Source organism: Meleagris gallopavo, chromosome 2 (assembly GCF_000146605.3).
Source record: "Meleagris gallopavo isolate NT-WF06-2002-E0010 breed Aviagen turkey brand Nicholas breeding stock chromosome 2, Turkey_5.1, whole genome shotgun sequence".
NCBI lineage: Eukaryota > Metazoa > Chordata > Aves > Galliformes > Phasianidae > Meleagris > Meleagris gallopavo.
The window spans coordinates 106,549,598-106,569,392 of record NC_015012.2 but is presented as its reverse complement, the minus strand read 5'-3'; the positions used below and the strand labels follow the sequence as shown (position 1 = coordinate 106,569,392).

Genomic DNA, 19,795 nt, shown 5'->3' with positions numbered 1-19,795 from the left:
GTACGTTCGACATACAGTGCAAAGAAAAATGCAGTCTTCTGGGTGTTGCTCGCCATAAGCAAGGGTCACAACTTCTGCCCCCAGGAGAAGCACCAGCTTACTTTCTCAAGCTCCAGAAGAAGGTGGAGTCCTGGAGTGACTCTGCCATTGACCTGAAGATCAGCTACATAAAATAACAGGCACTGTACATTAGTTTTGAACTAGTTATTTCTTTTCCAATACCCGACTTTCCATCTTGAGGGAGATGAGCAGTGAACATGTTTGGACACTATTTTTCCTCTCTCTCTTTCCCTCAGGCTGGTATAGATGGAGAAAGCATTGGGAACTGCCCATTCTCCCAGCGTCTCTTCATGATCCTCTGGCTCAAAGGAGTTGTGTTCAACGTCACCACTGTTGACCTGAAAAGGTAAAAATTGCTTGGTTTTATTGAAAATAGTTACACGATCCAGTGTTTTCCCAATAGAAAGGCCCCAGTAAGTTCAATCAGATTGGTATCTGGCCTAGAGAGTCTGTGGTGCACAACAAAATATTTGGGATTCAGGTTTGTTATTCCTTTTTTCACTTGTGGAATGTTTTTATATTAAACAGAGTGTTCTGGGGTATTTTAAATGCAGCCTCACCACAAACTGCTGAAGAAAAGGAAGGGCAAGCAACTGATTTTGCATGAACTGTGAATATCTGTGCGACTACATGACCATAGAGATTAACGATTTCGTGACCTTTCTTCTCTGTGCAGAAAGCCAGCTGATTTACACAACCTGGCTCCCGGAACTCACCCACCTTTCTTAACTTTTAATGGAGAAGTCAAGACAGATGTTAACAAGATTGAGGAATTCTTGGAAGAGACTCTTGCACCTCCAAAGTAAGAACTTGAGTGTTTTTCAGTCAATATTCCATTTCCTAGGAATGAAAGTTGTCCAAAGAGGAGTCCTAAAAAAGCACTCGGTCCTGCAATCTTTACTTACAGGAGTAATATTTATTTATGAAACTTGTTGGCTTCTGTGATATAACTTCCATGTACAAAAGTTACTTGTGTAACTAATAACTGCAGAATATTTTCTCTGAACACATTTCAGGATGCCATTGTGTACAGAATTAAGGAGATGAATACTAAAAAAAAAAAAAAATCATAGGGGTCTGGTGTCCACATTTTATAGAGCTAAAAATAACTTGGACTGCATGCAGAACATTGCCACACACAGTATCTGTGCCAGGAAAAGCATTTTGCTGTGAAAAACTGAAGGGTTCTGAGCTCTTCCAACAAAAAGGTTGGAAGAGGAACTGATCACAGAACACAAGAAGCTCTGGAGGCAGAGAAATGCTCATTAGTCTCATCAAGAAATGACAAGAACCCATGACTGGAAGTTATAACCATACTAATTCAGATTAGAAATAGGGCACAGATATTTTGGTATGAATGAATAACCACTGGAACAAACTACTGAGGAAAGTGTCAGGTTGGATTCACAAGACATGCCTCAGTTAGTCAAGCATTTCGACTTCATACAAGGATAGCGTAGCAAAAGATTGTTGGCTTATGTTTTGGACCTTAAAATCTATGAATCAATGAAATTGGCTCAGTTCCTTACGGAGTGCTTTACCTCCGACTGAACCAGCATCTATGGGCCAGTCCTGAGGCAAGCAACCAGGTATTTAATTTTCTATATGCTAGCCCAAGACCACCAAAACCAGTAGGAGTCATTAGTTTGCATTGATCTTTCAGATCAGTGTATTCCTTTGCACTGGGTATCCATAAAATAACAATTCAGAGGCTGAAAACATTATGTTCCTTCACATGGGTGATGTTAACATGCCTTGCTCTTACATCCTGGCATGCATTTTCTGTGCAGGGAGTTAGACACGACTGCTACTCATAATAGAGAGAGCTGGTTGCCAACCTTCCCTGCACTTTTCTGGAAATTTATGCTTCCTTTTGATTCAAGGCCACTATATGTTGGATCGTGGTCACATAAAGCATCAGTGTAACTACTGTCATGAAGCCATCCCTGTGTAGCTATCCAAATCTCTGCCTTGACAGTCACAGATACTATGAAGAAGGTCTTGCCAGGCTATTGTTTTGAGATAAATAGTAGTGTTAGTTGCAGGGCTTTTTTTTTTTTTTTTTTTTTTCCCTTTCTTCCTGTAAGTAGTATTCGTAATCATCACGATGCTGCTGGTAACAAGATGTTTCTCCTTTCAGATATCCCAAGCTGGCTGCTAAGCACCGGGAATCAAACACTGCTGGAATTGATATCTTCTCCAAATTTTCTGCTTACATCAAAAATACCAAGCAGCAGGACAATGCTGGTGAGTAGGATTGTTACCAAATGCGCCAGGAAGATTTAGTGTTTAAAAGATGAATCATTTTACTATTTGCCCCTTGTTTTATTGTAAGCTGTGTTCATATGACACAGCAGTACTGCTGCTGATCAGTCTCAGGTGATAAATTCAGTGGACTCAATTCACACGTCCACAGTTGGATTAACTACATCTATACTAGTAAATAAAATAAGTCGGAGAGCCATGGCATAGCTCCTGCCCGTAGCAGCCAAGCCGCACCAGTAATCCTGTATTTCATTCTGGATGGGTCTGGTGGCTTGTGCTACCTTCTCTACTCTATCCAGGCACTGTTTAGGATGCTAGTTAGTTGGTCCATGGTGGTGCTAGAGACAGTACTAAAAGCTTAGCAACTAGTGACTCATGAATGAAAGGAGGGAGCAAGCCATGCCTCTTGGCCTGCATGATTTCTTAGATGTAGCCATTGACACCAGATTCTCATCCCGCTTACAGTGACATTATGGTAGTGTAGCTAATTTGCTCATATAAACAGAAAGTAATTGAATGAAAGAAGTGGCTTTGAGAAATGTAATTGCACTCTGCATGCTCTTGACTTTCCTCATACATCTGCGTCAAAAGAAATAACCGCGGAAGCTGGATGCCATGCATATTTACACGCATCCTACACTCGCTTCTTAATGAAATTGCTTTTCTTCTCCACATTCCTTTCTCCTTGGAGACACAACTTCAGCCAGTCTAAGTTCCCATTGCTCCATGAAAGAGAATGGATTTACACAGTCATATCCCTGGAGACAATCCAGACGGATACTAGCAGTCACTCACTGATGTTCATCTTACCTCGTATTACTAATTTCACAGAGACCCAAGGCATGCTAAATACCATTCAGAGAGGAATAGATTTGCAGGTTCCAGCTCTGCCCCAGCTTTCATTTGTGCACTTATATTTCATTGCCTGGGGCTGCCTCATGAGATTAAGATGGGGAACGGATGATTTATGTCAGATTACAATCTGCTCCTTAATATTTTTTTGGTGTTAACAAAGAAAATAATTGTAACACTTCACTTCTTAGAGATGCTAAAGGTTTTTTGTGTGTGTGTCTAACACCAATGGGATGCTCAGCTAACCTCTGTTGGGAGGCTTGTAAAAAGAAGATAAATTAAGAGTTAGCCTAAATTGATGCTACATTGAAAATAAAATATCTTGGCCATCCAATCAGAATCTTTATGGTCTGTGGTGCAACCGTAAGTCTTCAATTCAGCTCCTCTGTTCTTTGCACTCGAAAACTGTCATGGGTGTTTGCCCACATGTAGAATCCTGGCATGGTGGTTCTCAGTGGCTCTGCGATGTGCAGATCCTGCTCCGGTGTAGGCTGGCAGCTCCCACTGGTATTTAATGGCTGTGACACCTGGACATCTCTGAGCTCAGCTTTCCTCTTTGAAGTGGAGAAATGCTTCATTTCCTTCAGCTGAAGTGCTAGAGCACAAGGACAGAGCAGAGATGAGCAGAGTACTGACCTGTTCTTTGTAGCACCGCTGAAGTGCCCGAGGGCCTCAGGGAGCTTGGGGCTGTGAGAACACTTCCACCATGTGGGAATCAGACCTCGGCTATAGTCAGGTCATTGACTTTCAGTTTTCAAGAGCTGAGTGAGAATAGTGTTTCCCTTATCCCGGGAACATTTTCATTGAACTATTCTTTCCAGTTCCTCTGATCCTTCTTTGGAGAATGCTCCTTTCCTTATCTCCATGGGAATAGTTAAGGTCTAAAAGGAACAGAGATTGCTGCTTGTGGCTATCATGCATTTCCTATACACACCAGTTCTCAGCTCAAGGTAGCGGCATATGCCTCACAATCGTGCTGTATGTTGAGCCCAAGCTGCAGGTGACTCAGGTTCTTGGGTTAAGCTGGAAATTCACACCTTTATCTGGGACATCAGTTGCAAAGGATCAGAGTACAAGAACAGAAGAACACTTGTTGACAGAACCAAAACAGAATGGAGTACCTGTATCATTGCATCAAAAGTAAACGTAGTTGCTTTTGCTTGGGAGTAGGAGAGTGCCGGATACCAAGTTGCCTAAGTCACAAAGCGTCAGGTTGTTTAAATGATATTCTCTGAACCTGGAAGTCAGGGAGGTGGATTCACCAGTGTGGGATATCAGGCTGGGAATTTGTAGGATCCACTGATCTCTAGCTGTGAGAACTCGGGTTAGCTGTAGTTATACATTCCTCCTGGCATACTGGGTTAGGAGAGGTCATTAGGTCTATGTAACATGAGCTATTTGGAAAAATGTTGTGAACTGGTTGGAATCATTAATGAGATTTATGCAGCAGAAGAACACTGGATGTGAGAATTAATGACAGTCCAGTGCACACCCAAGATACGCCCCAAATGGTGTTTCTCCCAGAAGGGTTTACAGCTGCAGTCATGCAGCAGATCAGACACCAAGGAGTGCTGTCCCTTGGCCGTGTTGTGGCAGAGGGGTGGTGAGGAGGCACTGGCTGTAAAGTCTGTAGCCTTTAAGTACTGAATGACTCTTTTTCCCCTGAAAGTGGAAATGTTATGAAAAAAACCCAAGATTTGTAATATCTTTGTTTAGTTTTTTGAATTCTTGCGTGTGAGCAAACACAATGATACATACGTCCGTTTGTTTCTAAGATTGTGATACCCTCTGCTGGCAAGTATATGAATACTTAAAGCAAGAAGCTTTACTGTCAAAGCTGAGACATCCCCTGGACAAAATAGCTTTCCTTCTGACCAGGTGTTTTTCTTTCAAGTGCAGTATTGTCAAAAGAGAAGCATTCAGAGTAGTCTATGTATTTTGACAATGTTTTCATGGAAAGTTTAATGTTTTTTCTGGATGAGCTAAAATTATTTAGAATTCTTCAGCATTATGAGAATAACAGTACTTTTTTTTTTTTTTGCTGGATTCGTGAAGTATTTTATTAGCCACATGCCATTATGTTTCATACCTGGCACAGAAGCAGGTGATAACCTCCTTGGGTAAGTCTGCATGGCAATATGGTATTGATCACAATTCGTTTACTTACTGAAGGTATTTGGCAGCCAGGCTGCCCTGTTTTAATAGTTCCCTGAATTTCTGATGCTTTTTTTCCATCTTTGTTTTGCTCACATTTCTGCCTTATAATATAAAAACGTTGAAAGGTTTGGAACGGGTTGGCTAGGGCTGTAAGCCCAGAAGCAAACATGCTCATGCCATATCAAAGTCCCACCACTTTTAAGCTTCTTGAAAGGGAATGAATTGATTCCAGATCCTCAGGATGTGGCAAGCTGTGTTTAAAAAAAGTGTGTGCATTTATTATTTCAAGTCACTTCAATTACAACTGACTTGATTCCTTCCACCCCCCACGTCACTCGATAATTTTATAACAGGCCTCTCTGAAGGAGCGATGGTCTCATCGTAGGCGTAGATCCACATCTGGCTTAGATAGCCCAACTGGGTTATTCAGCCCTCCAACCCCAGCACCAGACTTTGCTGCTTGGAACACTGAGAAGTTCTTATCCACCTCATGGCTGCTTCAAAGAGCCCTCGGAACAAAGCAGTGACAGTCCTCTTTGATTATCTCCTGGATGCTCTTCCACAGTTTAGGTTGCTCAGGCTTGTGTGACCAAGCTGAGAGTTTTGGGTTGCTTTGTGCTTAATATCTCAAAGACCTTGACCAAGCACAAGGATGGAAACCAGAGCCCTGGGAGTTTACTTTGGTTCTTTTTGTTGATGCTGAGGAAAGCACTCCAGCTCTATATCAAAACCAGAGTCGTAACAGTTTATTCATTGGAGGAGGATGCATTTTAATTAATCAGAATGCTATGTACAAATTCAGTATCCCGCTTGTGATTTTTTTTGCTGTATACTGCAAACCAAGGGGACAGCCCATAGCCACCACCCATTCACCGTTCCGCCTAAAATCCTAAGTTCTTTGGCTCGCAGAATGAGCCCTTTGATTTCATTTATGAGTTTAAAAAGTTGTTCTTGAATGGAGTTCTTAGGAGGCACCAGCCCAGTGTGGGTGGGCGCATTCATTAGCGGCATGGAAGGAGGTTTCTCTGTAGGGCTCTTCAGAAGGCACAAGGCCGGGGGACCACCAGCACGGTCCCACGCGCAGGAATTTCCAACGTCTGACCAGAGGCCTCCGCTTGTCTGGTTTGGATTTACATCAAGAACATTTAAATCATTAACTTACACGTGATTAAACGCCGTTCACCTCTTTCAGTCAGCTGCATCACGCTGAGGTTCAGCGCGTGAGATGGGAAATACTTCTCCGTGCACTGCATCTGTGTGTGTGCAGTAGGTATGCACCCATGGGCAGGGCTGGGATTGAAGCTGGCCTTCACCACTGTGAAGCTGCTCTGACTACGCAGGATTCCTCTTGCTGAGCAGAGAGCCAGAGCCAGGCACAGAGTATGGGTAGGTGCACCCATCGAAGTGAACCTGGAAAGCCATCCTGAAATCAGCAGGAAAACAGCAGGTTCAAAAAATCTGCGTAGGATATAGGACGCTGCATTAATAGATCTGTGGTGCAGGTCCTTTGTGGAATTGGAGCTGATGTGCACAGGTCCTTGGTGTGGTTTCATGGGTCCTCGATGCTGTGGTCATCCCAATGAGCACAGACTGCTCTACTCAACATCTACATCCAGAGGGGATGTAGATGTTGGCTTTAGCAGAGTGAAGTTAAAAAGTAGTGTGAATGCACTGAATGGATGAGGAGTTTCCTTTGACAGGAATGCGGGATCTGACTCTAATTCAGAAGCAATGTTAATGCTTTACAATTTTTGCATAGTTTTCCAAGGTGCCATAGAAATATATAGGTATAAATTCATGTTGTGTCTGTGTATCAAATTGCCGTTCAGTTTTTTCCATCTTCCTCTTTAGTTGCAGAATTTCCCTTTTCCACCACAAAACCCCACACCTGTCCAAACCCAGCATGAGCCATAATTTGTCCTATACTGAGATAATATTAAGTTTTCTCTGCCATGCAACCAGGAAGGACTAGAAATAGCTGTAAAAATCATTTTGGAGAAAAGGAATTGCTTTGTGACGGGCTTTCTAGCTGCGGAGTGTCCTGGGATGACAGATCTTCAACTGTGGCATTTTGAAACACAAAAAAGCTATTTTAGAGCATTTTAAACAAGTCTTTATGGCTCCCTCAGAGCCGAGTACTGTCGGGCTCATGGCAGCTGAAGTGCCTGGCAGCTTTACAAAACCAGGCCTAATATAAAAAATACCTAGTCTTAGAACATATGTAAGATAGGTTTTCTGCAACATTTGTGGCACATAAAACACCAAATACGTGTTGTCAAGTGTGATATAAAGATTTTATTGCCACTCATTTGGGATGACCCATATAACTCACTCGTGATATGTTAATAAAACTGTTCTCCACTCTATTTACAAAAACACACATATAAGGTTCACTCAAAAAATGGTGATAGCTGTGTGCGAACTTGTTAAGTAGAGCAGTGAGCTGTACTCATCGTCCACCCTCAATTGCTTCATTGCCACTTTGCCCCATAATTAAAGACCAGCTCTAAAATGCTCAGAAACAGCATTTTGCAGAAGTTTGCAGAGAAATAACTTTTTGAAAACCTCCCTCAGAATGATTCTGGCTGGAGGCCCAGACCCATCAATCTTCTGCCTGGTGCCAGGGACAGGTTTCATGGTTGATATCTTCTGATCTGCCACAGCCAGGAGCTGCAATTGTATGCCATTGGAGGGAAGAGGTTTTCTCTTTTCTAAAATGATAATAAACCATTGTCTTAATCTCAGAAGTATGTACCTTACTAGGGAAATTTCTGAACTTTCCCATTCTTTAGGTTGTTTTTTTTTTCCTTCTCAGGCCTTTTAACTTAATTTTGCTAATTAGGGCATGAAGATTTCCTGATGGAAGTGTGAAAAATACTAATTGAAATCAGTAGAACATGAAAGCTCTCTGTAGGTCCGGATGTGGTCAGACTGCAGGAGCTCCAAGGCAGCACGTGGTGCTCCTGCACGGCACACTGCGGTGCAGCCACTCCAGGAACAGTGCATATTCACCATTAATGCACTCACAGACGTAACTTTCTGACAAGTCTGTGTCTGCAAGCCAATGTTGCTTTGAAACCATAGCATGGAATATGGGGGGAGGGGAAAAAAAAAAAAAAGTAATATTTACAGACATATGAGACAGAGAATATGCAAAGCCCTAAAAACCAGTTGACACCGTGCTCTCAAGTCAGTGACTGTAATGATGCTCTCAAACAAGGGCACGATGTGAGGCCTTTGCTGAACCAGGGCCTACGCACACAGGCCAGGCCTAGACTGAAATCCTTGCAAGGGGAACAGAAGTTGGCAGACGCTCTCCTTGCAGAAGGAATGATTTCCCCTGTGTGTTTGAAGACTCCTCCAAGTGCTGCTGGCTTCCCTGGGATGCTTTGTTCTGCTTCCCAGCTCAGCTCCTCGCTCACACACGGGAGCAGTAGCACAGCTGGAAGTGGATTAGAGCAAGCTGGCGGCAGCAGTCCTGGGAGGAATTAAGCGCCTTGCTGCTGGGATGGGAGGCCTAAATTACATTATTACTTAGGATTTGGTTTTAACTTTGTTGCTCTGCTGTTTCGCATGGGTGGGTAACTCCACTGGTTGCAAAACACTTGGTGCATCTTAAGTGCGTGTCAAGACTGATGAATTTATGGCCTAACTCTGTAGAACATCCAAATCTTACATGAGCAAACCGTAGGGCAGCTGAACTAGATGGCCTTTGATTGTCCCAGACACCCGAAAAGATTCTATGATTTAAGCACCCAAGTGGTCCTACTGTCCCAAGAAGGCTGTCCCCAGACTTTTACTTTACTGGTAGAGTGAGCTATCACATGACAGAGCCCAGGGACTGGCTCTTTATTTGCACTGAAGTCCATTTTCAGAACATAGAGACTTCAAAGGGCAAAGCATTTGTCCAGAATCTGTTTTTTCCAAAACATATTTTTTTGTTTTATCCATGCAAATGTTCTTCATAAAATAATTGGGAAGAGAAGAATGAGACATAACTGAAAACCAGTGCTGCTAGTTTTCTTTATTAGAGAGGATCTTAAATAATTGACAGTTAGCTTGAAAACAGTGCTGGGAAAAAGGTGACAGTGAGAATTAGAGACACAATTATTTTCTAAGTCTCCCAGTTTTGCTGATTGCAGAGAAAAATATCAAAATTTCACAGAGCTTTGGGTGCAAAGCACAGCCCTGTCAGCTTTACTCATTCAGCAAATATGCTACTGTTTTAGTCCTGTAGAGGGTAAGTTCTTTTGCATTTAAGCAGAGAACAGGAGAAACTGAAATGTCTTTTACTGCCCAGTGCCCCTCTAAGGAGGGAATGTATTGAGTGAGAGGGGTTCAGGTGATAGCATAGCCAGTCCGTATTCTACACTACAGAAGGAGAATCCCTAGTGACCCAGCCAATCAAAACTGAAAGAAACTGCACCTTAACATCGAGTCAAAATGCCCTGAAGCTTTGAGGAAGGCATCTGGTCAGCAGTGCTTTCTGCACTACTTCAAGCCATTGGTCTGCCTAATCCAACTGTTCTAGTCGAGAAAGACCAGACAGCTATGGATAAGCCCCATAACACATCTGATTAGTTTTATGTTGGGGGAAAAGATATTGTGATCTTTGCAAACATGTCAGGTCTTGAGATATGTGGTTTAATTATAGTTACTGTCTCAGCAAATTTTCTGTGCTGTTCAGGGTAGTACTGGCAATGCACCTCATTCCTTTTCCGAAACATCAGAGGTGATATCAGGGATTGAAAAGCACATGGGCTGTGACCTGTCCTTGCAGCTGTATCCCCACCGGTTCAGTTTCTGCCAGTTCTGCCAGAACTGTATTAAAATTTGCCTTTTCCTGGTCCCTTTATAAATATCCTAAGAAGCAAGCATGCCCCTCTCCCTCCTTGTTTATTCCCTGAACACTCCATTGCTTTGGCAACGTGGAAACTGCAATTTGTCCAGCATTTGGACCTCTCCATGCTTTTGTCATCAAGGCTGAAGAGCTCCTCACACCTTGCAGATGTCTTGTCCATAGGTGAGGAGCTGCACACATGAGCCTCTTAGCCTTCTCTCCGATCAACTGAACAAATAAACTTTACAGGCCTGACTGATATTCTGAGGCTTGTTCCCTGGTCCTTGAGCACTACGTTATTGTTCTCCTTTGGCCTCTCTCTTGGGAATTTCCAAAGCCTTTTTTAACAGGGGACTCCAGAACTGGAAGAAATGTTCTTAATGTATTCTCACATCAGGGCTATTGCAACAGAGGAAGTATGACCTTCCTGCTACTGCTTGGGACTTTTTTATGCATCCAAACATAATTATAACCCTTTTTGCTGATGCTCCTTTTAGAATGCTGAAGTCAAGGCATAATTACAATGATCCCTAAGTCATTTGATGGGGCTTAAAACCAAAAATCTCAAAAGCAGAGAAACAGTGGATAACAATTACAACTTATGTCATTTGTAAATCTCATTGTTTTTTTTTTTTTATTTTTAATAATTTTAATTCCCTCCCATGTCTTCACTGCTGCTTAAGTGGAAGAACTTGAAATCAATCAGAGTGCAATTGGAATGATTCTGTTGTCTGAAAAGCTGACTTCTTTTCCATGATATGTCTAGCATTGAAATGAATTGGTGTTAAAGATGGGACTGTTTCTCTTTGCTCAGGCACAGAACACCAGGGGTCCCCACCGCACTGTTCCTGAGCCCAGCGGCACTCACCGCGTGCTAACTTTGCTCTTATTTTAAAGCAGAAGCATGCAATTTGTTTTGCTTTGTCAGTCCCCAAATCATCAGGTTTGTTCTCTGCAAATCAAACAAAACCATACACACGGAGTAAGCATGTAGTAGCTTGGCAATGGAGATACTGGAATGCTAATCTCACACTCTAACGGTATGGCTTAATATTGTGCAGGGCTTTCATTTTTATTATTAGTACATTTTTTCAGGGTTTCGATGCAAATCAGCTGCTGTTTGCCTGCAGTTGTGTCAGGGACGTCTGCACTAGACTACAGCAGTAGTGGTCAAGATGAGGCCCCTAGGGACAAAGAAAAGATGTCTGTCACCTGTGTGCTGCTGCGGAGTTCCGATGATTTGTGAAATGCAGGCAAAGTGCTGGGGCATTGGTAGGCCACTAGTTTTACATTCGGTTGCTTCCTGCCCTCAGGTCACTGCGGCTCCTAGGAGAGTTGGAAATAAGCCTTGCATGTGGTGTCATTCGAACACTTGGGTTTTCTTCTTACAAAACTGCATTTGAGGGTGTTCCAGTTTCACTCTTTGTGAAGTTACAAGTCTTGCATTTATTTCTTGCCTCCATTGAAAAACAGACTAAGAAGGAAGGAAGAAAATTGATATTTAGCCTGAAACTAGAACCAAATCAAAACAAACTTTCTAGATGCTATGAATTGGTTAATTTTCTTCTTAAAGTCATTATCGATACACCTCTTTCACTAGGTTTGATTTGGGAGTTGGATAGATGATATCACAAAAATAGGATACCTCTTTTTGTTATAGACATTTTCCCTCTGACCTGAAACAAATGCCCATGGCTGGCACATTACTGCTTCTACCGATATGAAGTATCTGTCATCCCTATTTTGCCTGTAGGAAGTTGATAGAGCATCTAAATCATTTATGGAAGGTCAAGTAGAATATCTTGGGTAGAAAAGACTTGGACTTGCGTCTCCTAAACCCAGGTGAACCCAGCCCTGTGATCATTGTGCTCTGGGTGAGGAAAAGTTACCTGAGGAATCCCAGAATGGGAAAAATACAAACTAAAACTGGAAGAACTTCCCTTAGAGTTGCCCATCTTTTATCAATATCTATAACCACGAGCCTTGGACAACCAGGTTGGACTAGAAACCTAACATTTAGATAGCCAAAGTTAGACAGGATGAGTCCTGCTCATAAGTAACTCAATAGATTTTCTGTGTGTCTGCTGAGATTACTTTGGTTACCTAACTGCTGTATGTCCCTCTGAGAACTGGCTGCAGTGCTCTAGGGGTTTAGCAACTCCTTTTCTCTCTGTGAAAATGCACAAAGCATATGCACCAATGTTTCTTGAAAATATATACTTATTTATGTTTGGTTATTCTCTGTGTACACAACTAGAGATTCATTCAGTCAGTGAAAGCAGACAGATTGCAGCTTTTCAGTGTTGTTGCATAGGCATTTACCTTTATTGTGGGAGCACGAGCAGGTCTCTGTTCAAGTGAATATTGAATAACTTATCTTTAATTCATCTTTAATAGCAGAGGTGATTCACTCTAGAAACTCCCTTTGGCTTGGAGTTGGGTATCTGAATGGTTGGATGCATGGGAGCCACACCTCCCTTCTTTTTGTAGGGACTAACCATCATTTGCCCCTCAGTACAGATTCTCCTTAGAGCCAGGGATCTTACAAGGCAGAAATACACCTGGAAGTTGGATGCTGCACTGCTCATATTGGCAGTGTACTTTCACACCTTTGGGGTGTGAAGCCTGAGTATCTAATAAAAAAGGGGGAACGTTACCCTACATCACTTAGGTGAACTGTGGAAATGTATTTAAAGGGTAGGGTTCATGTCTCCTGACTTCACCTTCCTGACTGTTAGGTGTCTAGCCTCAGCTTGTCCTTTAGGTTTCACCTGTAGCTCATGCTGTGGGAAGGGCACATGTGCAGCCAGCTTCCATTGGGGGTCTCTGGCAGTGAGAAGGAGCTGCCTTCCTGAGATGCTAGTGTCTCTGAGCAGGAGAAGCCCATACAACCAGCAGAGACAGGACACCTGTCTTTTAAACGGCTGAACAGAGGCATTCAAGGCAGCACTCTGGTCTCTAGGGTATCAAAATCACAAACGGGTCAGTATGTAATACAGGGGCAGTAACACGTACTGCAGTTACAGCTCTGCTGCATGAGAAGGATTAATCTATTCAGATTAAAGTTACAGTACTCTGTTGAGCCTGCCTAAAAAAAGCAAGCAGGATGTAGAAAAATAGAGTGAAAATATGGATCCTTGGTCTTTAATCAGACTGTCAGACTACTAGAATGATATTATTTTCTTACCTTAAATTGCAGTTTCTTAGCTGGTTTCCTTCTCCTACCAGAAAACAGTATTGGGTCTCATATAATATCAAACTCTGTGAATCTGGAAGTGATCAGGAAAGGTGGTTTGTTTTTCTAAGGTAGAAATAAATCTCAGATTGTTTGTGTGAGACTGCGAATATTTATGTACTGTTCCCCCTCTTCCCTCATTGCATATTTCACCAAGTTCATTTGCGTGTGTTATGGGATAAATCTAACTGGAGGGCAATGGAAGAAAGCGGTAAAAAGGGAAAGCAGCCATTAGTTGTCAAGGGCAACAGTAGCAACTGTTGCTCAGTTTTGTGCATGGATTGCTGTTGGTTGAACTTGCTGGGCTTGATGATTCAGAAATGTGCTGTCCTACTAATTGTGTGTGAGATACTGAGGTCAGACAGTGGTTTCAGATGGTATACCAAAGCCTTGTCTTGCTGTACTTTGGTGACTTTAAATTCCTTTCACGTGCTTTCATTGACTCGAAGAGGGCTGTATCTATAGTAAAATAATAGCATGGAAGGTGTGGGTGTCCTGAATGATGGGCAAATTTCGAAGGTTATCAAAATTTTAAAAGTCATGTGAAAATCATAGAATCGCAGAATCATAGAATTGCTCAGGTTGGAAAAGACATTCAAGATCATCGAGTGCAACCACAACCCAACCATCCTACCCCAACTCTAACAGCCCTCCGCTACATCATGGCCCTGAATGATTGAGTATCTTAAGTATGACTTAACCAAATAACCTAAACACTTCTTTTCTTATACGTTTGTTTGGAAAGTTTATGTTATTTTGCTTTAGGATAGTTTAAAAAATGTATACATTTTTGCTCTCTTTTATCTTAAATAGTTTTAAAACACAATTTGACCAAGGAATCAATTACTTCTACTGCTTTTATTGTGCGCTCTATGCTTTACGTAGAATCATAGAATCCTAGAATGGCCTGGGTTGCAAAGGCCCACAGCGCTCATCCAGTCCCAACCCCCTGCTGTGTGCAGGTCGCCAACCAGCAGCCCAGGCTGCCCAGAGCCACATCCAGCCTGGCCTTGAATGCCTGCAGGGATGGGGCATCCACAGCCTCCTTGGGCAACCTGTTCCAGTGCCTCACCGCACTCTGAGTGGGCATCTCTTCTTGTATCAAGTACAATCCTCATCCTACAGATGGTTCCACTCAGACACACAGAACAGGATAAATCTCAACTTGTTTTAGGTATTTAAGATCTAAGTAGCCAGTTTGCCTGTTCTCTAAGGAGTATTCTCAAAAACAGTGAGGCTCCTCTGGTGGTAGTTCAGCTTTTCCTAGGGTACTATTTTAGGATGGAATGATCTGCCTTCCGGTGTCTCTTTCAGGCCACAGAGATTGGTGTTTATGTGCTTTGTTTGCTTTGCTGTGTCTCCTCATCCCAGTGTGAAACAAGGAAGGAAATATTTGAGTTCAAGGAAGGGGAAGAAGAGTCCTTGTCTGACCTCTGTAAACGCTGTGGGTGTGGACAGTCTGAATCAGTTTTACTTTTTCCAAACCATTTTTCTTTTACTACTTTCTAGTTACTTTCCACTTTGCTTCAGCCTTATTTGACCCATAGGAAACAGATGGAAACGACCTCCAATGCTGGGAGTTTTATGGCCAGTATTATGCAGGAGGTCAGATGAACTGATTTTGGCTTTAAAAGGTTCTGGAGAAATTCTAAGCCCACTGAAGTCAACAGCGTAACTTCAGTATGGCCAGAATTTCCCTCTAAATACCTACTAATGAATCTTAGAATCTGGCCCTCGACTTGCAGGGTCTCTCCATGCATTACATTTTCCAATGTTTTGTTCTGTTGTGGTCTAAAAGAGAATGATTTCTCTTTGTCCCTGGGAAATAGTGGCTCAGGCTAATAGTTTAAGGAAGTTTTTGCTTGAAGAATTGAATAACAGAGCCAAAATCTTGTCTTGGTTGAACTGGAGTAAATATGGAATAGCTTGTTGACAATGTGGAGTTACTCCTCTTTTATGTCAGTGTAACTGAGAGCACAATTTTGCTGATTATTAGCTTTTGTTACATTATTTGTATTTCTGTGCATGTCATGATTTGTTAATCTCATTGTTCAGCATCAAGTAACCTTATGCTGAAAACAGAATTAGGTATCATTGGCTAAATTGAACCTCACCCCATGCAATTGACAGATGGTAATACATTCATTAAGTGTTCTGTGGTTGCTTTGTGATTGGAAAGTGCTATTTTTTGGCTTCTAAGTCAGAATTCTTAAGGAAAGTTGTATAAAGGTATAGTTTTGAATAGGGAAGGAATATCACAAAGAACTCGTGAGATATTTTTACTGATATTACTTGTTCATTGTTGGTGGGAGGACACAACAGGCTGTGATTGATGTAAGTTGTCTTTGCCTAAATAGCCCAGAACACAGCTGTGAAGCCTGAGAGAGATGATTCCACCATGGTTTTTAAATACATATGGATAGAACTTGTTGGAATTTGAAGTTATATTAAATATATCAGTATGGAGGCAATATAGTTCTGGTGCATTTGAGCTCAGTGATTTCTCTGGACAGAAAGACAGTTTGTGTGAGTTCAGACTTCTGCAGATCTTGCATTGAAAACCTGATGACAGGAGTCCTCATACAGGGCTGGGCCACATTTGGGTTCTCTAAGTTCATACTGCAAGTCTGCAGGGTGGGAAAGCAATTGGAGGTGGAAATTTCAAAAGCAGCACAGAGTAACATTTTCAGGCATAGTTCCACTTGATGTTGTAATACTGAATACTCCACCCTGACATTACCAACACAATGCGAGGCTATTAGATGCTTCAGGAAAAGTTCTCCATACAACTGACTTAAGGTCATGCAAACCAAGTGCACTAGAGAAGATACCACTGACTACAGAGGAAGCTCAGTGTGTTTAATTCAAAACAATTCATTTAATTTATACACCTTAGGGAAGATTAATCCCAATGACTGTCATGCAATTGAGCTCCTGCTCGTATCAACAAACCTGTTATTTAATGATGTTGCCATGAGGATAAGTTATAAAAGGCAATAGCTTTTAAAATTTATTGTGGGTAGTATATTGGCAAATGGAAAATTACACCTTTTAGTTGGTCACATCTTTTTAAATGTCTTCATTCAGTCTATTGTTGTGTCTCGTATTCACAATGTCCTAGTGAGTGCCTGCGGCTCCCTGTGTTCTCAACAGAGACAACATATCAAGTCATCCAGATTTTCACAAAATAGCCATACTGTGGGAGGTTCAGAGATGATACAAGGCGGTGATCTGTGACAGCCAGCACAACTTCACTGCAGCTTCAAGACCATGGCTTCACCCAGGGAGACTGTACTTGACCAGTCTGATGGCCTTCTATTGAAGTGATGACATCAATGGATAAAGGGAGGACACTGTCATCTACGTGGACTTGTGCAAGGCTTTGCACCACATCCTTATCTCTAAATTGGAGAGAGATGGATTTGAAAGATGGACTATTCAGTGGATAAAGAATTGATTGAATGTTTGTAGCCAGAGAGCTGCTGTCAATGGCTCTATGTCCAGGTGAAGGCCGGTGATGAGCAGTGTCCCCATGCAGTCTGTCTTGGGACCAATACTCTTCAACATCTTTATCAGTGACATAGACAGTGGGATTGAGTGTACCTTCAGCAGCTTTCTTGATGACACCAAGTTCAGTGGTGCAACTGACACAAAAGAAGGGAGGGATGTCATCCAGAGGGACCTGGAGACGCTCTAAAAGTGATCACAAGAGAATCTAAGGTACTAGGGTTGAGAATCACAGATGCAGTACAGCCTATGAGAAGAACTCATAGCGAGCAGCACTGCAGAGAAGGGCTTGAGGGTCTTAATGGATAAAAAGCTGAACGTGAGCCAGCAGTGTGTCCTTACAGCCCAGAAGGCCAATAGTACTGTGGGCTCCATCAGCAGAGGGGTGGCAGTGGGCGGGGGGGCTGTCCCCTGTGCTCTGCCCCTTGTAAGACTGCACTGCACTGCTGCATCCAGGCCTGGGGCCCCCAGCACAGGAGGGATGTGGGGCTGTGGGAGCGGGGCCAGAGGAGGGCCAGGAGGATGTTGAGAGGGCTGGAGCACCTCTCTATGGAGAAAGGCTGAGGGAGCTGGGGGTGTTCAGTCTGGAGAAGGGAAGGCTGTGGGGAGACCTCACTGCGGCCTTCCAGTACTGAGGAGCTCATAAGGAGGAGGGGGAGTGACTTTTTACATGGTCTGATAGTGATTGGACAACATGGAATGGCTTTAAACTAAAAAACTATACAAGGGAGAAATTTAGGACAGATGTTAGACAGAAATTTTTTACTGAGAGGGTGGTGAGCCTCATTGCTGCCCAGAGGTGTGGTGCTCCATCCCTTGAGATGCCTGAGGCCACAGATGGGCCCTGGGCAGCCTGAGCTGGGGGCACCCAGCCCATGGCAGGAGGTGGGACTGCCATGATCTTTTAAGGTCTTTTAAGGTCCTTTCCAACCCAAGCCATTCCATGATTTTGTGAAGAGCTTCTTCTGCTTGGTTTGATCTCAATATGAACCCAGACAACAGGTCATTCAGCAAGGGTTCCAGAACCTTCAGAGCTGTAGGTTTTTCTGAGAATGTTGATTCTTAGTCTTTGCTCGTATTTTTTACCGTTAATGGATTTTCTTAAATATTGACAAGATAAGAGAGCAAATGAGAGAGTTAGTTTTTTAAGGTGTTTACCCATGGTTTCAGCCTTCTGTGATGATCCACTGAAATTATTTATGAAAAGGGAAACAGTCCAATAGGATATCCATACAGATTACTCTGTACTCCACTGGTGGGATTTTATCTGGGAGATCTGGTTTGATCACCTTGAAAAGGCATTTGAAGCTCAGCCTTCCACTTTCCAGAAAAATTATCTCCCTACAACATTGTTAAAAATACAATTCTTCTCCCACTTATTTATTTTTTTTAAAATGATTTTAAAAGAAATTAAAAGTAGCCTTGTATACCTAAGCTCTATATTAAATTGTAATTTTAGGTTTTTAATTCTCTTGACTTTTCAGAATTCCATCATTGGTCAGTTGGAAGAAAGACAGCTCTCTCTTATTCACTGATCCTCTCTTTCCTGGCTGTTCTGGGAGCTTTACCAGTACCAGAGGAGTATTAATTAATCAGGGTCTGAATTAGTGGTTCAGTTTCTGATGATCAGAATCCGAGGTGGTCCCACCTTATAATGACTTCAGTGGGAGATCTTGGGATCCCATGGGTCCCAGCAGAGCCTGGAGTTAGTCTCAGACATGTTGAACCTTGCACATATGCTCGTTTCTGGCCTAAAGCAGTTGCATGCAAGCGCCAAATGAATTCAGATAGATGTTTTTCCCACTGTCACACATAGGCTCCACTCCAGGCATTGTTTTTGAGACAACCATGACGCATTTTGGTGTATCAGTAAGAAAAGAAAACAACACATCCCTAATAAGTTCCAGAAAACTTACATAAATGCGTGTCACCTGCTGCTCCTGGCTTTGTAAACACGTGCAGCTGACCCATGGGCTAGCACAGGGCAGCTCGTGTAGCACTTCCACTGGGAACATTGCACGGATCCCTCAAAGACCTGTAGGTCTCACTGGGTAAATGGGATGCTGGAAAATAGTCAGCGTTAAGCCAATTTTCTAAAATCCAAATGAGCAAAATTGGATTAAATCACAGTAATTTGATTCCATTGTCTCTAAATGAATTCACTGCAAGAGAATATAGTGTGGGGCTGACCAAGAGACAGAGAGCTCTCCATTCAACAGGTGTGATGGGTCAAACCAAGGAGAGATTGCTAAACCTTCCAAGCGTTGCCACACGGGGTAGCACTGTGCAGCAGGAAATCACCGCCCTTTGGCAGAAGCCGTGTGGCAGAGCACAGCTGCAGATGATTAAAGGCACCACTGCCGGGATCTGACAGGAGAATGTCAGTGTCAAAATTCAATTTAAATTGATTAAATAAGGGATGGCAACGCTTTTGTTTTATGGATGGCAGCACTTCAGTCGCTTTAGATGCTCTGCTTTCAGAAATAAAATTCTTTCTCTCCCCGCTCCGTTTGCTGGGATGTTTTCAGTTGGATCGCAGTCACTCCTCCAGTCAATCAATTAAGCCAGGATTTGCCACTGTGTCTGAGAGTCAGCCACAACAGAGCTGCTACGGTTCCCTGGTGCTTGGCCTAGAGGCTTCAGAGGGAGCAAGGCATCAGGTGGCTTAATCCATCTTCCACCACTGGCACAAGGCTTAATGGATGTCAGGGCTGCAGAGAAGTCACGTTCCGTGGAGCTCGGCTCCTGCTCTTTCCATGGCTCTGTGCACACTGCCCATCCCTCCGTGCCAGCAGCAAGCAGAGCCAGCAGAGCTGCAGGTGCCAGAACTGTCCTGCACAGGATGATCGCTGCTGCCTGTTGGAGCTCACGCTGTGCTC

General features: G+C 42.9%; 1 protein-coding gene across 1 annotated transcript in view; it reads left to right on the top strand.

Moving 5' to 3' along the window:
- Positions 1-274: 274 nt before the first annotated feature.
- CLIC5 (chloride intracellular channel 5) overlaps positions 275-19,795 on the top strand; it is a 31,444-nt gene continuing 11,923 nt past the window's right edge. The window contains exons 1-3 of the mRNA XM_019613408.2: positions 275-406; positions 737-862; positions 2,201-2,307. Of these exons, the coding sequence (XP_019468953.2) occupies positions 351-406; positions 737-862; positions 2,201-2,307 (289 nt within the window). The 5' untranslated portion in view covers positions 275-350. The remainder of the gene's footprint in view (positions 407-736; positions 863-2,200; positions 2,308-19,795) is intronic.